The following is a 16,503-nucleotide window of genomic DNA, read 5'->3' as shown; positions in this document are numbered from 1 at the left end:
GCGCTGCCCTTCCCCTTCCGGTACAACTGGGGAAACTGAGGCCCCGTGTGGTTAGCCGAACTGGCCAGAGGCCGTCCAGCCCGCCGTGGGCAGCGCAAGCCAAGCCGGCCGTGATTTTCATCTTCCTTGTCTGTTTTCCTTCCCTTTAAGGACGTGCGCAGAGGGAGAGTGGCGGAAGTCAGAGATGCTGTGTACGTGACCATGGAGATCCTGTCCAACTGGGGCAGCCCACGGTGGGTGGGCCTCACGGAGGTCGAGTTCTTTGACCTGAACAACAGCAAGCTGTACGTGTCGCCTCACGACGTGGACATCCGGCACGCCGACTCGCCGGGCGAGCTGGGCCGCCTGGTCAACAGGAACCTAGCTGTAAGTAGGGTGCACGCAGGGGGCCCTTCCTTGCTAAGTGCATCCATGTGAAGTCCGAGTTAAGGGGCGCAGTTGCGGGGCGGGGACCTGTCCCATGGGTTAGGGCAGTGGGGGCGCCTCCCAGCCTCCCCTCCCTGAGCCCTGGTTTGTGGGGTTCTCCTGGAAGAGCCAGTTCACCCACTCTGGCCACCAGCAAACACAGGGCCCCTGGGGTCACTAAGACCCACACCCTCATTTTGTAGCAGAAGAAACTCAGGCTTGGCGAAGGGTGTGGACTTGAGGGGGGCACACAGTGGAAGTTAGTGGAGCGCCCTTCACGGCCGTCCTGCAGCCACACCCTCTCGGGGTCCTGCTTCCCCCTACCAGCACCGAATGTCTCCCTTCCTTGAAATTATCTGGCAGGTTTTCACAGCCTTGGCATTTTCTCTTCCTGCCACTTGCACGTCAGACCAAGACAAAGCGACCAGCCACAGGGTCTCCACCATGCACCCCTTTGGTTCATTCACAGTTACCTTCAGGGGGGAGTGGGACTGAGACAGGGCTGCCTGCAGGCCAGGGCCCAGCGCAAGAGGAAGAGCGTTCCTCAGGTGCTCTCTTGTGCCGTTTAAATTCCCTGCCCTGTCCATGTGCTATCTCTTCCAAAGAAGGGTGCAAAGGGTGTCTTCGGAGCTATAATCCAACTTTGACCTAACTGCGTAGTCTCGAGAAGACCAAAGACCCGCGCCCAAAGCTGATGACCTGCAACTTCAGGGCCCCCAAGCCACTCTCCTAACTTCTACTGTAGTTCCCTCATCTGTAAAATGGGCACCAAAAAAAAAAAAAAAAAAAAAGATTCTTACCTCAACGTAACACACAGGCTCCCGTGTGAGCAGCAGGAGTTTTGCGTGGTGCTTGGGTCTCCTCTGGGCTCCAGATACCAGATCTTGCTGTTCACCAAGAGTGACAGCACCAAGGAGTAGACGTCACTAACCCCATTTCAAAGAGGAAACGAGGAAACAAGGCTTTAAAACCCCCAGCTGTAGCTAGCCGCGTTCTGGTCTTGACCCTGTGGACAGATGAGAGGTGAGGGCAGATAACCTGTCGCAGCTCTTAGACCATCACCAGCAAAACTCAAACCTGGATCACTTTAGTGCATTTTTAAAAAATAAAGAAGCGAGAGGGGCCGGCACTGTGGGGTAATAGGTGAAGCCTCCACTTGGCAGTGCCCGCATCCCATATGGGCACTGGTTCATCTCAGCTGCTCCACTTCCGATCCAGCTCCCTGCTAATGCAACTGAGAAAACAGCAAAAGATGGCCCAAGTGTTTGGGCCCCAACACCCACATGGGAGACCCGGAAGAAGCTCCTGGCTTCTGGCTTTGGATCAGCCCAGCTCTGGCCATTGCGACTAGTTGGGGAGTGAACCAGCGAGTGGAAGACCTTTCTGTCTCTCTCTCTCCCTCTCTCTGTCTCTGTCTATAACTCTGCCTCTCAACTAAGTATATACATCTTAAAAAGACAGACAGAGAAAGAGAAGGAAGGAGAGGAGAGAAAGAAAGAAGAGAAGGTGTTTCAAGTCTTTGCTGGGCTCACCACTGCAGCCAGTCCAGAAGGCCCCACGGTCATGGTGGAGTTGTAGTAGTATCCTGGGGTCTGGTCTTCTTTGCAGGGGGAGGGAACAGAGCTTGCCTTTTGGGTTAGGGTGATGGCTGGTCAGTCTGTCCATCAATCCGTCAGTCTGTTGATTGGTTGGGTGGTTTGTCGTTCTTTTGCCCTGCTGGGGATGTGCAGTCCCCAGAGAGGAACACTCATGCTCCCCCTGGCTCTGAGAGGGTACCCAGATGCTGGGGCCACCGGCACCCCAGGAGGGTAGGGAGGCATCCTCCTTGAAGAAATTCCAGATTGTTAGGACAGGAAAGGCAGCAGAGATGCGAGACAGCTGGGAACCAGCTGTGCCCAGGCTTGGGCCAGGCGGGTCTGAGCCCCTTTCCAGGTGAGCAGCCCTGGGAGCCCCACCTCCGAGAGAAACAAGCCCTGTGGGGTCACGGCTGCGCGGATGCCGTGGCCTGCACAGCTCTGCTGTGCCTGCGGATTGGAGTCTGTGGGCTTTGATTTGTCCTGATTGTACTCTATCCCCAGTACATAAGAGAGGGCAACAGTCAGGCACTGGAGCTTGCTGTGGGGTGGCAGTGAGGACTGTGGCCTGTGGTTTGGGTGTTTGGGGATCTGTGGTTTCTGTTTTTAGTTTTCTGTCCTGGGGTTGGGACATAAGCAGCTGTGTCTCCCAGGTCCTGCCAGGGGGTGGGCCGGGTTGGGTGCCCCCTGCCTCCTGGAAGGCTGTCCTGCATGCCAGGCCTGGACTCCCAGGACACAGAACCCATCAGAGCCATCAGGTCCACTGTGTGTGCCGGCCAGGGCCTGGCACACCTCCTCATTCAGCCCTCCCCCTGCGATGAGACTCCCCATTCTATCCCGGAGAAACCCAAGTCCCATGGCTTCCCCTAGCCTTAGAGCAGTGGCTGGGGCCCAGCTGACAGCTGAGCTGAGGTCCCTGGGAGTGGAGGCTGGGTTCAGAAGAGCAGGGCCTTCAGTGGAGGCACCGGGGGCTCCACCGGACTTTCCTCCATCTATGCCCACCCCCTTTTCTCTCCCTGGCCACGCCCTGGCCTACGGCCTCAAGGTGACCCCTGATTTTAAGCCCAGCCCTGCCTGCTCCTCAGAGCCCCCACCATGAATGTCAGCTTGGCCTTCAGAGACCTGAAACCTGAGCTGGAGCCCCACTGCTCCCCACCCACAGGTGTCTTCCTCCTCCAGGCATATCTGCTCACCAAGCACTCTGCTGCCCGAGCCCACCCCTTGGAGTCTGCACCATCAGCGGTTCCCTGAGAGCCTGTGATTAGCTCCAAATCAAAAGTTAGTCTGTGCCACACACCTTTCTGTCCCGGGATACAGTGTGGACAGGACACCGTCCCCACCACCTTACTGCAGGCCGCCACATCCTATTGCTCTTGCCCCCCACCCCCCATGGAGCCTGAATCCGGTCCCTTCTCTCTGTCTCTGCTGCCGACTTGGCTTCAGTCACATGTGGATTATGAAACAGCCTCCATTTCTTACTTTCTTCTGTTCTCGTGCCGCCCACTGCGTTTTCCACTCTGTGTCCAAGGCGATTGTGCCCCTCCCCTACCTAGAAGCCCCGCCGTCACTTCCCATTGCACTGAGGAATAAAACCCAGGTCCCTCTCCTGTGAGCAGGCCCCTCCTTCCTCTCCGCCCTCCTCTGACCTCCACCCCCTACTTGGCAAACACACCCCTTGCATGTGGGGCTCCCACAGCCACAGGCCTGCCTTCTGCTCCTCTGAGCTGCCAAGTTCATTACCACCTCTCCAGAATTTCTTCCCTCCGGATTTCCAAGTGGCTTCTCGACACTCAGATCTCAGCCCCAAATATCACTTTCTCAGCAAGACCTTCCCTGACCTAGCAACTTTGGAAGAGTCCTGACCCCTCCCCCTATAGCCAATGTCACATTGTCATTTGTCACTTTCTTCAGAGCACCCCTCACTGTGAGACCTGTGTTGTTCACATGTTTACTGTCTGACTCTTCCATTGAGGGCATAGGCTTTGATTTGTCCTAATTGTACTCTATCCGCAGCACAGAAAAGAGTGCAATACTCATGCAATTTCTTTTTTTTTTAACCTTTTTATTTGGAAAGAATTATAAATCCCCAGGAAATTGTAAAAAATAGTTCAGAAACAGAAAAACAATAGAGAAAAATCAATGAAATTAAAGTTAGTTGTTTGAAAGGATCAACAAAACTGACAAATCTTTATCTAGGCTTGGGAAGGGGGAAAAAAGGAATGAAAAGATTCATATTAATAAAATCAGGATGTTACTACTGATCTTACAGAAATGAAAAGAATTATAAGAGTCTTATGAATAATTGGATGCCAACAAACTAGATCTAGATAAAATGGAAAAATTCTTAGGAAGACACAAATTACCAAAGCTGACTCAAGAAGAAATAGAAAACCTGAATAAACCTACAGGAAATAAAGAGACTGGATTAATAATCAAAAACACTTCCCAAAAATAAAAGCCCAGGACCAGGTGGCTTCACTGAATTCTACCAAAGAGTTAACCCCTAGTTGGGCCGTCATTGTGTTGTAGTGGGTTCAGCTGCTGCTTGCAGCACTGGCGTCCCTATCAGAGTGCTGGTTCAAGTCCCTGCTGTTGTATTTACAATCCAGCTTCCTGCTGCTGTGCCTGGGAGGGCAGTGAATGATGGCACAAGTACCTGGGCCCCTGCCACTCATGTGGGAGACCAGGATGGAGTTCCTGGCTCCTGGCCTAGGCCTAGCCCAGCCCTGTGTATTATACAACTATGTGAAGATGTGAACCAGTGAATGACAGATCTCTCTCTCTCTCTCTCTCTCTCACACACATCTTTTGCTGTCACTCTTTCACACAAATAAATAAAATCTTTTTGAAAGAATGAACACAAATCCTTCATAAACCCTTCTAAAATGAGGGCATGCTTTTCTTTGAGGCCAGGATTACCCTGATCGCAAAACCAAAGACATTGCAAGAAAGGGAGCTAGAAACCAATATCCCTCATGAAATTAGATGTAAACGCTCTGAACAAAGCACTAGCAAATCGGATCTGGCAGTTGATAAGGAGAGCTACACATCAAGACCAGGTGAAATTTATCCCAGTAATGCAAAGCTTGGGCAACATAAAACACACACACAACAACAACAACGGTGTATTACAATATATTAATACGACAAAGGAGGAAGTAGCCGGATGGCATCTCATAGGTGTAGACAAGGCATTTGATGAAATCCAGCAGTCCTTGATGGCTTCGAAAGAAAAGCCACCAGGAAGACAGCATCCTCAGCCTCCCCCTCAGCCTTTGGCAAAGGACATCTCTGAAGCCGCCACAGCTGACTTCAGACTTCGCAGTGGAAGACTGAAAGATCGGGAACGAAGCAGGAAGGCCTGCTTCCACCACTCCTCTTCCGTGGGCGGTTAAGCGAGAAAATAAGTTAGAAAGGAAGATATGAAACTGTGTTTGCGGTTAATGTGATCTCACATACAGAAAATACACCAGGAAGGCTGAAATTGAGCTCCTCAAGTTTACAAGATAAGAAATCAATATACAAAAATCAGTTGCATCTCTATGTGCTAGCAATAACCAATCTAAAAAGAAAATTCAGAGAACAATTCTGTTTGTAATATTTATGAAAATAAAAAGAGTTAGTAATAAATTTCACCCAAGAAGTACCACACATGGACACTGGAAAGTACAAAATATTGTCGACAGAAATCAAAGACCACCTAAATAAATGGGAAAACGTTCGTGTTTATGGACTCCCCAAATTGATCTACAGATTCAATGCAATCCAATCAACAGTCCAGCTGCCTTTTTTGAGGAATTTATAAGCCGATCCTAAATAGGCACATAGAAATTCAAGGGACCCGAGATAGCCAAAACAGTGTTGAAAAAGAAGGACAAGGACTCACACTACTCAGTTTTTAAAACTTACTGCTGAACTACAGTAATCAAAATCGCATGCTCCTGGCATAGATCTGCGGTGGATCTGGGAATAGAACTGAAAGTTTAGAAATAAACGCCTACTTCTACGGCCAGTCGATTTCGACTACAGTGGCAAGACTGTGCAGTGAGGAAGCCATGATCTTTTCAACAAGTGCATTTCCACATCCAAAAGAATTAAGTTGGACTCCTGCTTCAAACCACATCCAAAAACCAACTTAATGGATCAGAGACCTAAAGGTAAGAACTGAAGTTCTAAAACCCTTACAAGAAAACAGAGATGTGAATCTTCGAGCCTTGAATTTGTCAGTGGAATCTTAGATCTGACACCCGAAGTACAAGCAACTAAAGAAACAATTGACAGATCAAGTATTTAAAACGTGTTTGCTTCAGATGCACTATTCAGAAGGTAAAAGGATAACCATAAACTGAGAGAAGTATTTCCAAACTCATGTGTCTGACAAGGACCTAGTATCCAGAATATATAAAGAGAAGAACTCTGAAATTCAACAGCCACAAAAACCCAATTCAGGTGTGGCTAGAGGACTGTTAATAGCCGTTCTTCCAAGGAGATATACTAATGGCTAACAAGCACATGCAGAGATCCTCAGCAGTGTTAATCATTAGGGAAATGCAAATCAGTATCACACCTCACACCCACAATGATGGCTGTCATTCTTAAAAATGAAAGAAAAGAGAAAGTGACAGGTGTTAGGACAAGCACCTGGAGAGCTTGGAGCCCCCGTACTTTGCTGTCAGAGATGTGAAAGTTCAGAGATTCAGCCACTGGGGGGAACAGCTTGGCCGTTCCTCAAAGTGCACTGTGGCGTCACCCAGTGTCCTGACAACGCCACGCCTGGATCTGTACCCAAGAGAGATGAGAACACCGATGTATATATTTGACAAGCTTGGGCATGCATGTTCATGGTGGCAGGCTTCATAATAGCCCCAGTGTCCATCAGCTGCTGAGTGGTTAAGCTGTGTGGTGTAGGGTGCGGTGAGACATCACTCAGCCTTAGAAAGGGAGGAAGCACTGATGCATGCTGCCACATGCGTAGGCTATGAGCGCACGACGCCATGTGAAAGCAGCCACCCAGAAGCCCACATATTGTATGTTCCCATTTGTAAGAGGCTCCCAGGACAGACGAATCTAGGGACAGAAGGCAGATCAATGGTCACCAGGGCTTGGAGTGGAGAGTGACTACTAATGGGTTCATGGGTTTTTGTGGGCAGTGAGCAGCGTTGGGAAAACATAGTGGTGATAGTGATGCAATCATGTTATTAAACTGGGAAAAAAAAATAACCCTGAATTGTACACTTGGAAATGTTGGGTTTTATGATATATGAATCCTATCTCCATTAAGACGCAAAAGGATGGAGAGATGCCACAGGCCCCTGGTCAGCTTCCCCCACAGATAACATCCTGTGTACATGGTCAAAACCAGGACCTTGACATAGGTGCAAAGTCCAGACCTTCACACCCTCACTTGCACGCAGTGTGTGTGTGTGTGTACAGTTCCATGTGGTTTGATGCATGTGTGCACACACCTGGCTCCCACCGTATCGGTCCAGCCCAGACCCATCGCAGCAGAGGGCTCCCCATCCCTCCCTCTCCGCCGCTGACACTGCTCTCTGTCCCATGCTTCCTGACGTTTTACGAATGCTGTAAATATGGCCTCCTACGATGTGCAGTCTTGCTGAGGTGGTCTTTTCCTTTGCCTGCCTAGTGCCCTTGACCTCCTCCCAAGTTGTTAGGTATCTCAGTCGTTCGTTCCTTCGTGATGTGATGATTCAGTAAGTTGGAGCTGGTTCTGAGGACAGCCTGGCGTCTCCCTGTGGGTGACAGATCCTGTTAGGAAAAGCTGGACTGGAAAAGACCCTTAGCTTAGGAGCTAGAGAGAGACTTCCCTGATCATCCATGCCACGGACCCAGAACATTTCTTATTTGCATCATAGAGTTTAGGCCCCAAAAGAAACTGTGTCCCATTTTTTTAAAAAATATTTATTTATTTATTTGAAAGAGTTACACACAGAGAGAAGGAGAGGCAGAGAGAGAGAGAGGTCTTCCATCTGCTGGTTCACTCCCCAGTTGGCCACAGCAGCCGGACTGCACTGATCCAAAGCCAGGAACTTCTTCTGGGTCTTCCCACACGGGTGCAGGGGCCCAAGGACTTGGGCCATCTGCTACTGCTTTCCCAGGCCCTAGCAGAGAGCTGGATCAGAAGTGGAGCAGCCAGGACTCGAACCAGTGCCCATAAGGGATGTCGGCACTGCAGGCAGTGGCTTTACCCACTACAACGCAGTGCCAGTTCCTTGTGTCCCCATTAATAACCATTCTCCACTCCACCCCGTGGGCAGCCATCAGCCTACTTTCTGTGTCTAGGTTTGCCTGCCCTGGACATCTCTTATAAATGAGATCGTACTGTGTCTGGCTGCTTCCACTCTGTGTCGTGTGCTCCAGGTCCATCCATGCCGCAGCGTGCATCAGTGCTTCCCTCCTTTTATGGCTGAATGACACCTGTGGCACAGCCAGAGCACATTGGATCTGCCAGTCATCGGTTGCGTCCTGACCCCTGTCGGCTGTTAGGAACAATGCCGCTAGGCACATTCATAGGCAAGCCTTTTTTTTCCCCCTTCTTGGCGGTTGTACTAGTTTGCCCTCCCTTGGTGGCACTGAGTTGCTCAAACGTCTGATTCTGCCTTCCAGTCCAACTTGGCATTTGTAGGGCAAATGTGTAGCAGATGCTCCGCCACTTCAGTGCACACTTGATGCACTCGTTATCAGTCTGCTTTCGTTACTATAACAAAGCACCGGAGGCAGCCCGATCACATCAAGAAAAAGAGATCTATTTTGGCTTACAGTCTGGAGGCTCGAAATCCCACCATGATGATGCAGGTTCTGGCGAGAGTCCCCACAGGCTACATCTCATCATGGCAGGAGCAATGTCTGTCTGGCTCTCTCCTTTTTATTTTCTGTTTCCCAAGATGTATTTACTTATTTGAAAGGCAGAGTTATAGACAGAGAGAGGGAGAGACAAAAAGAGAGAAGAGAGGTCTTCCCTCCTCTGGTTCACTCACCAAATGACCGCAACAGCCGGAGCTGAGCCAATCTGAAGCCAAAAGCCAGGAGCTTTTTCCTGGTCTCCCATGTGGGTGCAGGGGCCCAAGCACTTGGACCATCTTCCACTGCTTTCCCAGGCCACAGCAGAGAGCTGGATTGGAAGTAGAGCAGCTGGGATTTGAACCAGTGCCCATATGGGATGCAGTCACTACTATGCCACAGCACTGGCCCCTGTCTCCTTATAAAGCCACCAGGACTGACTCATGGGGGCTCTGCCCCTACCACCTGATCCAGTCTAAACACCCCTCAAAGGCCTCTCCTCCCGTTCTTGCAATGTGATGGAGTGGCCGACCTCTGAGTAACCGTTAACATAGGACTTTGTGGCCGGGACTCCTGTGTGAGCTGAGAGGCCAAATATTCAAACCCTTCTTCTTCCGACCACCAGCACTGCTCTTTGTCCTCTGGATTTGCTTTTGTCGGTCCATGGAGTTGCTGCGCTGCTTCCTGATTCCCTGCAGGCCTGAGCTCCGGTGCCCACCAGAGCAGCTGGCTTGCTCGCACACCTGTCGTGAACTGCCTTCTGGCTCTCTGGCTGGTGCTTGCCGCACTGCCTAAATAAACTGCTTAATGCTGGCTCCTTGCCACGGGCTCTGCCTCGGGGGCAAGTCCAGACTGAGGCCGAATGAATGAATGAACTTGCGAAGACTCAGTCCGCCATCTTGAGCAGCCTTGGGCAGATCCCAGCCCTGCGGGAGCTCTGGTCTCTGGAACCGCAGCAGGGCCTGCTCCCAGCTTCAGAGAGAACCAGGGGTCTTTTTCAACCACCTGCGGTGGGGAGGGAGGGCACCGCCAGCGGCCGCTCTGCCTGCTGGCCTGGCACCTGGGGCTCGGCCCAGCATGCACCGGCCCCGCCCTCGGCCGCCTCCTGCCAGTCCTGCTCTCGGGGATTCTGTCTGTGGCCAGGAAACATCAGAAGCTCGGCTGCTAATGAGGCCCCGAGCCCCACACAGGTTAACGTTCTCTGACTTTGAACACCACAGCTCCCACTTAGGCTTCCTGCTGTTCCCCCCACTGACAGCGACGTGAAGGGAAATCCATTACAGCCCACCTCGGAGGGTCAGCGTCCTGTCAAGCAGCCACAGGGACCCATTTTCTGCGCCTGCGCAACCAGGGAAGGACACTCCCGCCCTGGATTCCATGCTGCCTTCGCCTCTCGACCCCTGGCAGCTGCCCAGAGCACTCCGAGTCCTTGCAGGGCAGGAGGCTTGGCGGACTTGCTGGAAGAAGTCAGAACCCCTGTGAACTCATCTCTCCCCCTTAACAGAAGCCGCCTCCTCCCTCCTGACGGGCGCTGTTGGCACCACAACAGACCTCCTTTGTCCTGGCCTGCAGCTGGGGCTTGAGCCTCTCCCTCCCATGCCCTGGGGGCCAGCACAACCCCAGCGGCGCCTTCCCTGGCTCCAGCTAGGAGCAGGTGCGGGAGTTGGTGGAGGTGTTCTCAGATGCAGGGCGAGGCTCCTCTTGCAGCAGTCACCACTGGGCCAGTGGCAGGGCTCAGCAGGTGCTCATGCTGCAGTCCCTGAGCAAGGACCCCGGACTCAGCCGCCTGCAGGGGCTGGGCGGGCACATACGGAGGGAAGTAAGGCACTAGGGAGTAGTGGGGACTGTGGCCCACTAGAGAGCCACCGCCCTAGCTCCAGGCTGTGGCACAGCAAGGGAGCTGCTGCTTGAGATGCCAGCATCCCAAATCCCAGTGCCTGCATTCCAGACCCAGCCCCACTCCATTCCAGCGTCTGCTCACAGCCTCCCAGAGTCAGCAGATGATGGCCCAGCACTTGGATCCCTGCCCTCCCAGCAGGGATCTGGATTGGATTCCTGGCTCCTGGCTTAGGCCAGGCATCTGGGGAATGAACCAGCAGTGGGAGATCTCTCCCTACCTCCTATCTCTGCCTTTCAAGTAAATAAGTAAAATAAATAAGAAGATGGCTGTTAGCAGGTGCATTTGGTCAATCCACTCCTTCAGTCATTTCTTCATCTTTCAAAGCTTCTGCTGTCCTTTGTGCATGGCCAGGGGACTGTGCTGAACCCTGAGGGTTCTGGGCTGAGTTCCACATGGGCAGCGCTTCCCTTTAGGGGCCTCATAGCTGAGTGGGGAGTGAGGGGTCAGCATGCAAATAGGTCATGTGGGTCAGAAAGGCACGTGAACATCGCAAGGTGCTGGGGGCAGCCAGAGTAACCGGGTCAGAGGAAGAGGTGACCGTGCCTGCTGCACCCTGTTGTAGCTGGATTTCCCAGGGCAGGAGGACTACTGCAAGGAAGCAGAGGCCCCACCAGTGCAAAGGCACGGCGATCGAGCTGGCGTGGACACACCTGGGGACAGCTGTCGGCTTTCCCGGCAGAGCACAGGGAGCTATCTGAAAAGGGAGGCAAGGAGCTGGCTTCCTCCTGATGTGGCTTGCTCCAAAGCGCGAATGACACAGACTGTGGTTGGTGGGAATGAGAAATGACACGGAGGCCCCCTGCCCGCTCTGCCCCTCTAGTCTTGAAGAGTGGCCTTGGCTGCCACTCATGGTGGTGGAAGGTGGGGCGGAAGCTGCAACCCGAGACCTGCAGACTTGGAAACCCTGAAAGGGAACAGAATAAATCCCAAGGCTCAGTGCCATGGCCCCGTTCCCACCGAACGCCGAACGCCTAAGCCAGTTTTCTTTCTTTGCTATTTTTAAATTTGAGAAAACTCGGCAGGGTTTCACAAAAGAAAAGCATATGCTGTGTCTGCCAGGTTAATCAGACAAACAGCCCAAGCAAGCAGTGGCTCTTGCCCGCCCTCTCCCCCCAACCCCCAACCTGCACCCCCACCCCCACCCTCAGCACATCCTCTGGCGGGCAGATCAGAGGGGCCCACATGTAGCTTAGCAGGGGGGCGGGGTCCAGGTGGGGGTGAGCTGAGACCCCACCTGTGCTGGGTGACAAAGGTGGCCTGGCGTCCTGCCCTGGCCCCCTCCTGCTTCCAGTCAGCCAAAGGGTCCCCGCCATTTTCCTCTGGGGAGCGGCTGGAATGTGCCTAACCACCGCCCTCTCTCGCTGGCCTTTCAGAGCGCAAAGGACGCCTCCCCGTGGGTGTGTCCCTTCCACCCACCGCTGCAGCTCTTTTTCGTCATCCGCAACACCAGACAGCTGAGCGACTTCGGGCTGGCGGAGATCAAGGTGTGGAATTACTGGACGGCGGACGACGTGAGTATCTGGCTCCAAGTCCTCTCTGCGCGCCAGGTGGGTGGAGGCGCTCAGTGGTCGGCCAACAGCCCAATTCCTCCAGTAGCACAGGGGGTCCGAAGAGGCCCTGCTGCCCCTTCCCACACATGCAGCCAGAGCACTGCTGGGCAGTTTCACCCTGGGTTTGTCAGAGCCCCCCAGGAACACAGCTGAGACTCAGTTATCCAGACAAGACACAGAGAGGCCAGTAAATGTCAGAGAACCTGAACCCATCAGTTGGACCCCAGGCCCAGTCTCTTAGTCATCACCTGTCACACGCGTAGCCACAGTGGCACCGCCGCCCAGGGTCTTGCTAAAATGCAGGTTCTCATTCAGCAGCAGCGTCGGTCGGGGCCCAGGATTCCGCGTCTTCCTAGCTCTCAGGCGCGCAATCCTCTGGTATGGGACCCCCCACTCTGCGCAGTGGGGCCTGGCCTCCGGCTGCCGTGCGCCCCCAAGGTCCAGACCCCACCCCGAGCCCTTCGAGCCTCACACCATCTTCCCTCCCCCGGCCCTCCCCCGCCCACCTCCACGCTGTGTGCATTTGTGTTGGCTCCTTGGTTTCGCGTGTATGAGTGAGCACGGACTAGGCGCCGTCGGGCTGCGTGAGAGATTCTGACGATGGTGTGCTCCGTGCCCTTGGAGGAACGCCTTGTCTCACAAGCTGAGCAGACAAGGAAATACAGAAATGTGGCGTGCAGATGGCACCCCGGGCTCCGCATGGCTCCACGCAGGATTTTTGGACCTGACTCTGGTTACAAAAGTGACAGACGTTCGGTACAATCCATACTTTGAAGTTTGAGTCTGGATCTTCTCCCCGGGCTAGTGACACGCAGTGCGTTCCTCTCTAGTGATGCTGGGTGGCAGTCAGCCCTGTGGTTGCGACAGGAAACAGCCGGCGCTCTCCAGCGCGTGGTGCCGCAGAACATGATGTGCTAGGTGAGGCGGACTCTGTGCGTCTGACTTGACAAGTTCAAGTTAGGATGGGTGTACCTGGAGTGTGACGAAGGACTCAATGAAAGGCAAAGTCAGCCCGTGACCCGGCAGGTAGCCAGCCCAGTGAGGGAGGCGGACGGGGACGCGCTCATCCTACCTGGTGTCCTCTCTCAACAATGGACACAAGGTCGAGAATTGCCATACTGCCCGGTCACCAATAGTAGGAGCTGACCCTCATCCTCAGTATTGTAACAGACAAGAGGGCGTGGTGGGGACTGTGGCACACTGGCAAGCCCATCCCCCGGGTAAAGAGAAAGCCACTTTTCATCTTCAAGGAATGGTTACTAGGTAGGGACATGGAGCCAGTGCTGCTATAACTGTTTGTGTTATTGTTCATTTTACCTAAAAACAGAGCCAGAGACCAGCAATGGTCTCCCACCACTGGCTCACGCCTCAGATGCCCTCAGCAGCCAGGGCTGGGCCAGGCTGAAGCTGGGAGCTTGGAACTGGTTCCAGATCTCCCACAAGTGTGGCAGGGCCTCATCTACTTGAGCCATTACCTGCTGCCTCCTGGGTGTGCATCAGCAGGAAGCTGGATCAGAAGCAAAGGAGGGGCCGGTGCCGTGGCTCACTTGGTTAATCCTCCGCCTGCGGCACCGGCATCCCATATGGGCACCAGGTTCTGTCCTGGTTGCTCCTCTTCCAGTCCAGCTTTCTGCTGTGGCCCGGGAGGGCAGTGGAAGATGGCCCAAGTGCTTGGGCTCCTGTACCTGCATAGGAGACCAGGAAGAAGCTCCTGGCTCCTGGCTTCAGATCAGCTCGGTGCCAGCTGTAGTGGCCATTTGGGGAGTGAACCAGCTGAGGGAAGACCTTTCTCTCTTTCCTCTTTGTCTCTCTCTCTGTCTATAACTCTGCCTATCAAATAAATAAATAAATAAAAATTAAAAAAAAAAGAAGCAGAGGAGCTGGGACTCCCACCCAGGCACTCCAGGACGGGATACAGGCATCCCAACCGCATCCTAACCGCTCCTCGGCCAGATGCACACACACCCCCACCCCTGTCTTGTTAGCTTTGAAATACTCCCAGCAAGCGGAATATTTAATATTTTGATGTGAGCCTTCCTGTTTGTAAATATCAGTAGCTAATTTCAGTCATCTTTTTAAACCTCCTAAAGTTCCAAGAAAATTCATCTTCCAGTTTGCACTGGCCCTCCCCAGATTGCACGGAGCCAACTGCCTCTGACTGGAGGCAGTCAGGGAAGGTTCTAGAAGGAGCACATGCCTGAGCAGGAGTGCACCAAGACAGCAGCAGCCAGCTGAAGCAGAGAGAAGGGAGGCAGTGTAGCCCAGGTGGCGGGAACCGTGTGTGCAAAAGCAAGGAAGTGCGGAAGGAGAAGGCCGGCCCCGGGCCCAGCCTCCCCTCTCTCCAGCAGCTGCCAGGACGGCCTGACCCACTCCTCTGCTGCTTCCAACCCTCAGGGGCTCCCCTTGACCCAGGAGATCCAAGTCAAAGCCCTGAGGTTGCCATTAGAACCCCACCCCCACCCCCTGGCACCTCTCTTCTGCCCGTCCCTGCCTGCCCATGGCACCCTGCAGAATGCCAGCTGCCCCGCTGCTGTCGCCTGCCAGGCAGCCACGCCTTTTATCCCAGGCCCCTCGGGGCTCAGAATGTGCTTCTCTGCCTCCTAGTCCTTGGAAACCCAGGCGTCACATCCCCCAGGAAGCTGGCCCTCGTGGCTAAGGGGCGTCCTCCCCTGCATCAGCACTTACACCTGTCTCCCTCACCGGGCTGTGCACACCTCAAGAGCAGGGTCGGAGTCATAAATAAAACCCGAAATAAGTGGTCGAGGAGTGAACGACAGAGCAGGTGCTCCCAGGAGCCCACGAGCAGTCGGGTCATCCTCTGACAGCCGGTGAGGGCCCGAGAGGATGCGAGCGGTCTGCGGCTTGCACGGGTCACCAGCAGGCTGGGGAGCTGGGCTGGGAGCCAGGCCTGCCGCCCTCCCTCCCTGCACTTCTCCCTCCCTGGCACTTCTGGCCATCTCCCTACTAACCGCATCCTGAGCCCCTGGCAACTGCTGGCCCCCGCAGCTCAGGAGCCGGCCAGCTCTGTTCACACATGAGGCTGCCCAAACGGGTAATGGGAAGCTTTCTCTGATCTCTGTCTTGGGTGTTGTTGTTGTTTTTTTTTTTTTTTTTTTTTTTTTTTTTTTTTTTTTTTGTCCGGTAAGATTTATTTTATTTATTTGAAAGGCAGAGTTAACAGAGAGAGGGAGAGACCGAAAGATCTGCCATTTGCTAGTTCACTCTCCAAATGGCCACAATGGCCATAGCTGGTCTGGGCTGAAGGCAGGAGCCAAGAAATCCATCCTGTAGGTGGCAGGAGCTAAATCGGAAGTGGAGGAGCCGGGACTCATATGGGATACAGGTATCACAAGCAGTGGCTTAACCTGCTGTGCCACAGCGCTAGCCCCTTGAGTTTTTGTTTGTTTGCTTGTTTTGTTTTTAACAAGCATCTGAAGTTGGAATTTGAGGGAAAGAAGCCCAGGCTGCTGGCAGTTGCGAGGACGTCTTGGTGGGCACGGCAGCCCCCTCCCCCTCCCCTTCCCCCTCCAGGCTCTGGATGCAGCCCCCGCCAGGCCTCTGGGGTCGTACGCTCCCTTCTCCTGCTCAGCACTTCCTGGCAGGGGCCCCAGCACCTTCTGGAAGGGGAGATGAAACGGTGCTGGCTGCCAAGCCCATGCCCTGTGGCCTGGCCCCTGCCACTGAACGCGTAGCTCAGATTCTGTGTGCCGGATTACAAAGCAGATAAGCCTCACCCCTTTTGACCAAGGCCTGCCTTTCTTCTTTAACCTCCGCTCAGCCTGCCTCGTGTGTGTAGAATACAAAACAGGAGCAAGGCCCGGAGTTTTACAGGCACCCAGGGCAGAGCCGCAGTGCACAGGGCGGGGAGGAATTGGCAGCTCCAGGACCGGAGCCCTAAGGCCCTGGGGCCCCCTCCGGGACCGGCTGCGGAGGACTGAAACCTGCCGGCCGCCCCGCCGCCTGTGTCACGCACAGCCATCTGTTGCCACAACCCAGCAGGGAGTGAAAAGCACAAACAAATGCAGCCACAGGTTGGCTGGCTCCAATATTCTCCAGAGAACGCTATCACTGCATGTTTTAGAGGAGATAAAACGAGAGTTTATGGGAGACTGCGCTCGGCCTCACAGACTCGGCTTGTTAATACGGCTTTTTTGTGCGTGGGAATCCAGGGATGCAAAGTTCTGTGTGAGAGCTCACCCTGCACAGGCTTATTTGGCCCAGAAGAGAGGGTGCTAGGAGAAGGGGGGTCTTGCCTGGGAAACGTGCCGCCGGCGAA

At 53.8% G+C, this 16,503-nt stretch overlaps 1 protein-coding gene across 9 annotated transcripts in view; it reads left to right on the top strand.

The window, feature by feature from the left end:
- The window catches only part of KATNIP (katanin interacting protein), a 185,029-nt gene that overhangs the window by 131,565 nt on the left and 36,961 nt on the right, over positions 1-16,503 (top strand). For all 9 annotated transcript variants that reach the window (XM_089320844.1, XM_089320843.1, XM_051847546.3 and 6 more), the window contains 2 exons: positions 151-366; positions 12,051-12,188. In XM_089320844.1, the coding sequence (XP_089176970.1) occupies positions 151-366; positions 12,051-12,188 (354 nt within the window). The remainder of the gene's footprint in view (positions 1-150; positions 367-12,050; positions 12,189-16,503) is intronic.

This window comes from Oryctolagus cuniculus, chromosome 19 (assembly GCF_051225735.1).
Source record: "Oryctolagus cuniculus isolate XC-2025 breed Fujian yellow rabbit chromosome 19, ASM5122573v1, whole genome shotgun sequence".
In the NCBI taxonomy this organism is placed as follows: Eukaryota; Metazoa; Chordata; class Mammalia; order Lagomorpha; family Leporidae; genus Oryctolagus; species Oryctolagus cuniculus.
The sequence above is the reverse complement of the archived record's forward strand: the minus strand, read 5'-3'. Positions and strand labels throughout refer to the sequence as shown.